Below are 10,120 nucleotides of genomic sequence, written 5' to 3'. Positions count from 1 at the left end.
TAACTAGAGCAGCAGGGCGCTGCTCAGCGAGGGGAAGAACAAGGGAGTGAGGAGGAACACCTGGCGGAGCGCAGCTGCAAAGGATCGCGGTGCTGAAGGCGGGCAGCGTCCGGCCTCGCCAACCAAACTCTTCTCGGTTCTGAGTTCCGTCGGACGGCCGCACCAACTGGGAAGCCCCGGGAGCCCGGCGCTGGAGGAGCGGGGAGATGTGATAACCCTCCCCGGGAACGAGGCCAAGGGAGTCGGCTACGCTTCCCGGAGCGGGGAGGAAATTCCTGACGCTCTCCTCACCCGTCCTCCGCGGGCTGCGGGAGGCACCGCCCCGCCCGGGAAAGGAGGGGCTGCCCGGGCCACCCAGCGCTCCGCAGCCCTGACCCGCACCGAGCGGGGAGGCCGGCGCGACGCGGCCGCCGGGGGAACGTGCCTCCCCGCTTCCTGAGAGAGCTGCCGGGCTGCAGGTGAGTCGGACCGTTCCCCCCGTCCCCCGTCTGTCTCCCTGCGCCTTCGCTGAGGAGAGCTGCCGTCCTCTCTTGGGAAGCGCTCTGCGGAGCTCTTTTACTCCGCTTTGTGTTCCCCGCGGTGCCCGCTGGCACCCCCTGACTGCCTCCCGCTTTTCCACCCTCCCGCTCACACGGCCCCCAGCGCCGGCCGTGTCCCCTGCCGCCCCGCTGTCTGACCGCGGGCAGCGGCTGAGCCGGGCGGGGCTGCGCGCGTCGTCCCGCGGCTCTCCCTCCGTCCCCTGGATGGAGTCTGCCGAGTGCTGCCTCGTGCGGGTCCTGTGTTCCGCGGAGTGCGACGGTTCGGGATGTGTCTTTCATCTCCCGTTTTACCTAAGTGTTTCGTGCCGAGCTAGTTCCCGCAGAACGAGGAGCGCGGTGGGGCTGTTGGTGCTGTGCCACCACGGGGTGCCACTCCTCCCCTCCTGCTCGTAGCGTTTGCGTGTTGATGAACGCGGGCACCCCGACTTGCTCACTTCGCTGAGTGCTTCACATCTTTTCCACCCCGTTTTTGCACCCCTTACTTGCTCTTTTTTGTTTGTTTGCTTCGATTCTAACCCTCGTGGGATCGAAAAATGCAGTGTTTTCCTGTTTTGGAAAAGCTCTTTAGAAAATCAACATCCAAGAGCTTACTCTTTCTGTTTGAACAAACGAACAACAAACCGGGAGACAAAGCTATCCCTGAATAATCAGTTAATTGCATGTGGATCAGAACTTAATTATGGAAAATCCTTTCTTTCACATGCAGCTTTTATAAATTCCTTTTTGTCCTTTAGACAACAAGGATTTATTACCATCTTTCAATGTCTGTACACAGCTGTAATTTCTGCTGTAAATTAGTGAAGTAGATGGGAATCATCTTTAATATTTCTTGGGAAGACAGAGGCTGTGCACAAGAACTAAAGGCAGTGCTGCTTTTCAATCTATCACCTGTTCTCTCTCTTTTTTTTTTTTTTTTTTTTTTTTTTTAAATTCAGAATTGTTACAAATCATGTTTTTATGAGCAGTGTGACATAATGCTGAAGAGAACTGTTTAATTTCAAGATGCTTTGGCAGCTGCTTCTTTACCAAAACCTGCTGAGTGTCAGATGGTTTGACACTTCTCACAAGTAAGTTACCCCAGCTGGATGACAGATTCACACCACTTATTTGCGAGGGAAGATGTAATACTGGAATGCAGGAGTTAGAAGAGCAGTAATGTGCTTCCATCCAAGGTTTTTGTAGAAATCACTGGCTAAGGGCATTCCAGCTCATTTTGGCACTAATTTTGGTAGCTAATTATTGAGCAATGTGTAGTGTTGCCTGGTAAGAAACTGAACTGTGGTTCCTGTCCTTGGTCTTTTTGTTTCTGAAGAAGAGTGAATAAGAATATGTGATGTAAAACATCATCTAAATCCATAGGATTGTTATTACTGTATTTACCTCACTGGTAAGAAGTTATTTTCTACATCTGATTTAGGAAAATTTGTCAGATAGTATCTATACTTTGGTGTCCCTGCATAATACTGTCCTTCAGATGAATACATTTTTCTGCATCATAGAAAAGCATTTTGCCATTGGATCATTTGAAGATGTGGGTACAGCTGGCAGCTGTCTTAAATAAGCAAAGGTGCTGAAAAAGAACAGTATGACAGGTGATTTAAAAATGCAACTTGAGAAAGATCAGTACAAGGCAGATCAATTCTGTCATGAACTAATGCTAAATATTCATAGGAGACACTGCAGCAGTATGTGCACCATATAGACCCAATCTTTGGCTCATGAGTACCATGAGCCTCATGCTGAAGGAAGTTTCAGTTGAAGTTTTATGCCTTTAAGAGAGTTTTGACAAAATGTTTATCTTGGCATACTTATCAGATGAATAACAGGAATTTCTTTTTTCTCTGTTCCATGCAATAGCAAAAGCATTGGCCAGAAGAGGACTTATGGTGATAATCTAGATTTTGAGCCAAAGAAGAAGCAGTTTACTTAAGATATTTATTTAGACTATTTGAAAATTACCTGCAGAAAGAGAATTTATCTTTTCCCAAGGTAACGTGTTTCACTTTGATTTGTGTCTCTTGGAGATGCCACACATTCTATGGACCACAGTCTCTCCTTACTACATTAAAGCAAAACTTAAAAGCAAAACAAAACAAAAAAACCCCCCACAAAAAAAATTCAACCCACTAACAGCAATATTATGTGTGTATTTGGGGAATGGGCCTGATTCCACCTTACTTTTTGGCTTGCATCTGTAATTTAAATTGAGTGATGTATTACCAACTGTCTCTGCTTTTTTTCTCCCTCATCTAAATATCTGCTAGACCTGGTGGTTCATAGCTGGAAGCATTCATATGACTGCCTTCACACAGCCCTCACTTTAAGGGTTTGGAGGCAAAGCTATCTGGACCATTAGGCTTAAGGAAAGAAATTGACTCTGATGAGTTGATACCTGGTGAACATTTAGAATGATACTCCTTGGGGGTCGATATCTGAGCCAGTGCTGCTTAACATCTTTATCAACACTCTGTACAACGGAATGAAATACATCCTTAAATGGCATACAGATTGCATTAAATAGATGAAAGCAATTCACACTGTAACAGGCAAGGGTGCGATTTGTTGGGACCTAAGCAACCTGGAAGAAATTAGCTGACAAATCTAATGAATTTAATAATAGAAAGATAAATGTAAAGTCTTGTTGGATGGAATAGGAGGGAACAGTGCAGCTGGGGAGCTGAGATGTCACAATGCCAAACAGCCAGCAGTGTACTTTTTGGTGAGGATGACAAACTGACCTATGGGGCTATCTTAGCAAGACCATATCCAGAAGGTTGAAGAGAGTACTATTTCCTTTTATTTGGTGCTTGTGAGATCACATCCACATTACTGTGTCCAATTTTTAGCTCCCATTACGAAGATGGACAGACTGGGCTGAATCCAGAAGGATACTGTGGAGGCTTGGAGGCTGGAGCATATTGAGGAAGTGTATTTGAAATAGAAGCATGTTTAGCCTTGAGGAGAGAAAGTTAGAAGCAGCTCTAACTACTGTCTTGCCTAACTAATGGGTATTTGCAGAGAAGAGAAAGCTAAGCCTTTTGCAAAATGATGAGAGGAACCTGATGCAAATTCTAACAAGGAAAATTCAGCTTGAATATACACAGAGGGTTGTTAAGAATGGGGAAAAGTTGTCCAGGGAAGGTGTGGCATGTCTGTCTTTGGAGTTCTTCAAAACTCACTTGAACAAACAGCTCTGTGATAGAGAAAAGCTATTGCAATTTTATTTTATTTTTTAAATCACAGAAGTATTCAAATTGCATGTTTGCTGTCCGTAATCAAAGTCACTGACATGAGACCTTCTTGTTCTTAACCTTGAGTTTGTGGACACAAAACTCACAGGCCTTCCATGCTGAGGAATGGTAACAAAACATGATCTCTCAGGCTTTAAAAAATGTTGACTCACTCTCAGATGAACAGCTGTGGCACACTGGTGTGGTGCTTCTCAAAGTGCATCACTTCATATCTTTTCAGATTGACAAATAAACAACCAAACCATTCAGCAAAACAGTGATTGTGATATTGCAACTTTTCCTGTGGCGTTTGATATTAAAATAATAGTTATTGGAGGTATTGCTTTGCTCATTTTTGGTGATGAATTTAGTTACCTGAAAACATTCTCTGACTGTTCTGACTTCATTTCTGTTGTTCAGTTGCTTTCAGTTTTGGCAAGGATGTTGTGAATCCAATATTGCTATGCATTGCTTTTTTTTTTTTTTGTTTTAATGATATTAATTATGTGTTTTCTGATTCTCTTTTAATCTTTTTAAGTTAGACACATTCTAATTGATTTCATTATAAAAGTAGTTAATTACTGATATTGCAAATAAGAGCTTGACCTTAGTTGGTAGTTATGGCAATACATGATTAATTTGTTAGACATGGTCGGATGTCTCTGTATAAAGATTATTTTGATCAAAATAATGCTCCTACATTAGGGAATGCATTTTTTAATAATGTTTCTTTTATTTGACTGTATTCGAAATTTTCTTCTCTTAGAGAAATTCAGTTTTTCCCATGATAACTGGTTCAACAGCTATACTTCATCACAATTCACAGTACTGTATTAAATGAGACTATTAGCATATTATGAAAGCATTTTAACTTTCTGATGGTTCTTTATTATAATGTACTGTACACTGTCCATTAGCAGTGTACAGTAGTTGTATCATGCAGCAGTAAAAATGAGAGAGAACAAATAATTAGAGAACTGATAGTGCGTATCTGCAGAGAGGTAGTTAAATTAGACAGAAATTTCAATATGGTAGCTGAGAGTACCTCTGTAGAGCATAAAAGATTTTGGACTTGTTTTCCAGAAAAGTGGTAGTTTAAGCAAATAGCCTAGTCTGTCATGACTGCCACAACACTTTCCTGTTAGTTTTAATGTGTAAATGGTACATGACAAATACGTCACAGAAACACAGAATTGTAGGGGTTGGAAGGGACCACTGGGAAAGGGTGTGCAAGATTTGGCTTTGTCTTCATTTCCTATAATACAAAATAAGAACAATGTACTGAAGTTTTATGAATTTCTAACATAATCTACTTTGGAAAAACTTTTTACTTTCTTTTCTTCCACTTGCCATTCCACTGTACAGCAAAGAGCCCTTTACTGAGTTTATTTCAGACAAGGTATATCAAATTATTTGACTTAGAAGTGTCTAAAGATGGAATAACCATGAAGATGTTGATTGCACTTAGTTCTTGAAACAGACTGTTAGTTGAAACATGAACTAGACCTACGTTTTCAAAACTATGTTAATTATTCATGTTAATTTTAACATTGTCCAAACACTTCTGAGGATATTGCTGCCTGGGCAAGAAAGACTGCAGAGGCCTATGGACTAGGCAAGGCAACATTCACCTTTCATGTCTGGGAGACTCCAGGTGAAGCATTTGGGCTCAGGAGGAGAAAGCTACGCAGCTCCAGGAATGCACAGCATAGAAACCAGAAATCAAAGATAACTCTATCCTATACTATTGCTCCTGTTGTTTGGAGTCTTGTACCCTCTGTGCCTGAGTGCTTTTAACTGTGCCATTGCTGGATGTTTACCTCTTCCTTCTGCGTAGGGGAATGTTGAAGTGGTGATGTGTTATGAAGTTTGACTTGTCAGTCCCATGGGACAGTGCTGAAATGTGCGAGTCAGAGTTCTATCCCTCCGCAGTTGGGAGTGTGAAAACTGTAAGCAGACAGCTACGTAAAGCTTGATGTTATTTGAGATGACAATTCTTCTAGATATAGAAGTTGCTAAGACTTTAACACAGGCATTTCAACTCCAGCTGGCTTTATCCCTCTCATACTGCTATCCTCTCTGCTGGCAAAGGATGAAACCATACTTGGTCAAGTCTGTAGGATTTATCATTCAAGCTGTAAGTGGAACAGAATTTGCAATGCCTTTTGCACCTCTGTCACCTTTTTCCTTTTTTAGGGTGGATCTCTTGTTATTTGTTCAGGGGGAAAATGAAAAATGCATCAGGCTAGACTCTAGTCTGGTGGGAAAATTATAGAGATTTGTATGTTTTCCTTCTTTAGATTGAATTTAACTTTTATGCGTGATATATTTTCGCCTATACTGTAAAAAGATCCTAAGAACAAGAGGATGTTTCTTTTTCCATTGTCCATTCTCCCTAAATGGCTCCTAAACTGCCTGGTTTGTTGTGTGGCTGGGTTTTCATTTGTTAATTTATTCTTAAATAAATTAATAACAATTATCTGGCATACATTTATCCTAAAAGAAACGCACAAATGGAAATGTTGTATTTCTCAATAGATTGTGTGCAGGAAAAGGGAGATGAATGATGAGTCACTTCGTGTTTCTGGCAGTATTGCTCCACTTGAGGACTTGGTGCACTGCATACTCACAGCAAGGTAAATACTTTTTTTTTCATTTGGAAGCTACAACATTCAGAGCTTTGGACTTGCTCATTTGTAACATTGATTAAGCAATGTTACACACTCAGTCAAGTTATTCTACTTCGTAAAAAAGATGAAGCAAGATTTAAAATTACCTTCTGTAACCCCATCATGCAAAGTTGCCCTTTGAATCAATCATAGCACTTGCAGTGCTGTGAGGTCAGACTGTATTTGTAGATCTGCTCCCATTCTCTCATCTTGATCTATCGTCACTTTCAAATGATTTACTTCTCTGAAAACTTTCATGATTTTCTGTGTTTTTACTTTTGTTTGTTTCATTTGTGAAAATGTTAGGACTTACTATGACTGTTTTCTGGTTGTGCCTTCAAATCCCAGGACCAAATTTTTATTGTCTTACTCTTCATGAATACACCTCATACAAAGTAAAAAGTGTATATACATATTCTGAGGGAACATAGTTAACTGTAATAAAACTTTCCAGAAGACTGTGTATTTTAAAATAAGGGAATTGCTTGTACTCTCGCTGCTGCTAGTAGCACTGGGAATGATGCTATTAAAAGAAAAATGAACAATTTTAATTGGTGTATCTGTGACCACCATTAAGAGGCAGAACATAACTATGTAGTCTTCATTATAGAAGTTTCATTGCACTAGCTGTGGTGAAGGATGAAGAAAGTTTTTTTTTAATTATTATTTTATTATTTACTTATTCAGTATGATTGTACTTGATACTATACTGAAAAAAAAAAAAAAAAAAAAAAAAGTATGTATTTCAGACTTTTTTCCTACCTCCTCACTTCATCCTTGAAATTCATATTTGCACGCTTCTTTCACTCAGGGTGCTAGTTTCTTGATTTTTGAGATTCTATTACCAATATCCTTTGAGTGGCAAACATTTGCAATGCAGACAAGTCCAAACAGTTACTGCATCACAGTAGCCTAGTAACTTGTTTTCACTTGCAGTTGTTCAGGAGTAACAATCTTTGCTGTTATTGGTAAAGCTGTTCATGTAGCCTGAGTTATCTTTCAAGTAGAACAAGTCTTAAAATGCCCTCATTGTTTAAATTTCCTAGGAGGAGTAAGTTGTAACTGAAATGAGTCATTTTCTTACTCTTTCTTTTCACTGTACATCCAGGATGGCAGTGTTTTCTGCATAGATGATGCTTGATCTGTTGTGAGATTTAAGTTTACTCTGTGAAGAAGAACTATTTTCCTAAGGATGCTATCTGAAAGGACACAGGAAAGTGCAAAACAAAGAGCAAACATTCTCTGAATTCTCTGAATGTTTGCTCACCTACAATCCTGTATTTACATTTGGTCATGTATCTGCAAATTGTCTGGAAGGTCAAAATCCTTTGTGATTTACTTCTTTATGCAGGGTTTAACTGTCTTCCCCTGTTGATTCAGTACTTTACACCTAAAATGCAGGTACAGTAAGGATCCAGAGATTCAGATCAGCCACCAAATTTTGTATCCAAAATGAATCTTCTCGAGGCTTTGCCTTCTGGTACTTCAGTCAGCAGGGTGGTGAAGGTACAGGTAATGTTGATGAAAAAATGAGTAACAAAGATTACATATAGCAGAATAGTAGCATTACTGCCAAATCCCCAGCATAAGAGGGATTTTAACAGCCTTTATCTTGTTTTGGTGTTGAGAGTTTGGAGAATGTGAGAATACATAATTGATCATTGTACCTTCCCTGACAAGCATTAGCTGTTCTGCTTCCACAGTTAATTGTATCATTCTTTGCATTGCTTTGGTTCTTCTGGCTCCCTGCCTGGTCAGTCATTGGCAGTGAATCTAACAATATTTCTTTTTTTTCCTGTAAGACCTAGAATTACTATTCCCTCATCATTTAGTGAAGTGAAACTTTTTTCCCAGGCCCTCAGCTTTGTTTACTCCATTCCAGACATTAGCTAATCATCGCAGTAGTTATAAAACTGACGGCCATTATTATTATTATTATTATTATTTTACTATTTTCCAATCAAAAGCAACTATCAAGCAGCAAATCAATGATGGAAAGGCAATGCCACAACTGTTGGAAAAGTAGATTTATTTCTTCACATAAAATATTTTCGTAGTTACCTCACAGAAGCTCTGTCAAATCCTGCTGTCACTTATGTTCATCTTCTTCTAATTTACATATATATATATAAGGGAAGAAGGTGCACGTGCATGTATGTTTGTGTACTTCCTTGAAAATTTTTTGAAGTACCGCAAGCCTGTTTCTGAAACCAAGAGGTTAGGCAATAAAACCTAGCTTTCTCTCTCATGTTTTCTCTCTTGCCAGAAATGGGTGATTTGTTGTTTATGAATGGTGACAAAACATACATCTAAGAACAACCACTCAGAAGGTGATCTGTGGTTTTCAGCTAATTAGTGCTCCTAGAAAAAAAAACTGCTGCTCAAGGAGATTTTTTTTTTCTTCCTGACAAATGAGTTAAATCTGACTTTTAAAATGTAATTTATTCTGGGAGTTAAAACCAGACCTACAACGTCCATTTGCCTTAACTAACTCAATCTTCATTAGGTCAAAGAACGAAAATTAGTGTAAATTTTCTGACTTAACTATTAGAAGGATTTCTGAGTGTTGGAATTTCCTGAGCTTCAAATCCCTGTTAATATGTTGTGGTGTCCCGCTTCTATAGGCTGTAAGGAAAAGGATAAATATACTGATAAAGTAGCTGGTAAATTGAGAACATCATAAAATTAAATAGCATGCCAAAGACAATGGTGAGGGGGTTACAGAGGGTTATTGAGTAGTTTTACGAACCTCGTGAGGCCGCATCTCCAGTGCTGTGTCCAGTTTTGGGCCCCTGACTGCGAGAAAGACATTGAGGCCCTGGAGCGGGTTCAAAGGAGGGCAACACAGCTGGTGAGGGGTCTGGAGCACAGGGCTTATGAGGAGCAGCTGAAGGAGCTGGGATTGTTCAGTGTGGAGAAGAGGAGGCTCAGGGGAGACCTTACTGCTCTCTATAACTACCTGAAGGAGGCTGTAGTGAGCTGGGGGTTGGCCTCTTCTCCCAGGCAACCCCTCCTGTTGCTTCAGATCTTCCTGAACAGTACATTAAACATAATTGATAGACACAAAAGAACACACCCTGACAAATTTGGAGAAAGATGCGCAATCAAAAAAGGTTTTGAGGAAGTTCTTAGCAGTGGCCTAATTCAATTTTTTCATAATTACATTAACGGGATTAGAAGTTCCCTTTACAATCTCATAGGTTTTTTTACTGAACTTCTTTGTTATGTTCACTGTTGAGCAGTGGGAGAGCCATTGTTGGAGATGGGAGCAGAGTTTGGTATGTCTTATGACTTGTTTGAAAAAACAGAATGGTTGAGGTTGGAAGGGACCTCTGGAGCTCATCTGCTGCAACCTCTGCTCAAGCAGGAACACCCAGAGCAGAATGTCCAGGATCGTGTCCAGATGGACTTTGAAGATCTCCCAGGAGAGTCCACAGCCCCTCTAGGCAATCTGTGCCAGTGTTCCATTATCTGCCCAGTACTGTAATGCTTCCAGGTGTTCACTCTTCTAGTCTGTGCCCTCTCTTTGTTCCACTGCCTTGGCTTATGTCTCCCAGAAAAAGCTAGCGTGGAGATTTTCTGGTCTTTCATAGTATACTCTTCAAAGGACTAAATAATATATAATATATAAGCATATATATATATAAGCAATATATAATATAATAATATATAATATATAAGC

The 10,120-nt window shown here is 40.4% G+C and overlaps 1 protein-coding gene across 7 annotated transcripts in view; it reads left to right on the top strand.

The window, feature by feature from the left end:
• The first annotated feature begins 369 nt into the window (after positions 1-369).
• Positions 370-10,120, top strand: part of OSMR (oncostatin M receptor) — a 33,161-nt gene continuing 23,410 nt past the window's right edge. For 3 of the 7 annotated variants that reach the window (XM_042875465.1, XM_042875464.1, XM_042875458.1), the window contains exons 1-4: positions 370-458; positions 1,475-1,606; positions 2,397-2,528; positions 6,308-6,405. In XM_042875465.1, the coding sequence (XP_042731399.1) occupies positions 6,333-6,405 (73 nt within the window). In that variant the 5' untranslated portion in view covers positions 370-458; positions 1,475-1,606; positions 2,397-2,528; positions 6,308-6,332. Of the gene's footprint in view, positions 459-1,474; positions 1,607-2,396; positions 2,529-5,887; positions 5,907-6,307; positions 6,406-10,120 lie in introns of those variants that run through there. The other 4 variants (XM_042875460.1, XM_042875461.1, XM_042875462.1 and 1 more) reach the window with 4 other exon arrangements.

The sequence above is a fragment of the Lagopus leucura genome, unplaced genomic scaffold (assembly GCF_019238085.1).
Source record: "Lagopus leucura isolate 7727_CA_CO unplaced genomic scaffold, USGS_WTPT01 Super-Scaffold_100014, whole genome shotgun sequence".
Taxonomy (NCBI): domain Eukaryota; kingdom Metazoa; phylum Chordata; class Aves; order Galliformes; family Phasianidae; genus Lagopus; species Lagopus leucura.
Note: the sequence above shows the minus strand (reverse complement) of the source record. Positions and strands in the feature narration are given on the sequence as shown.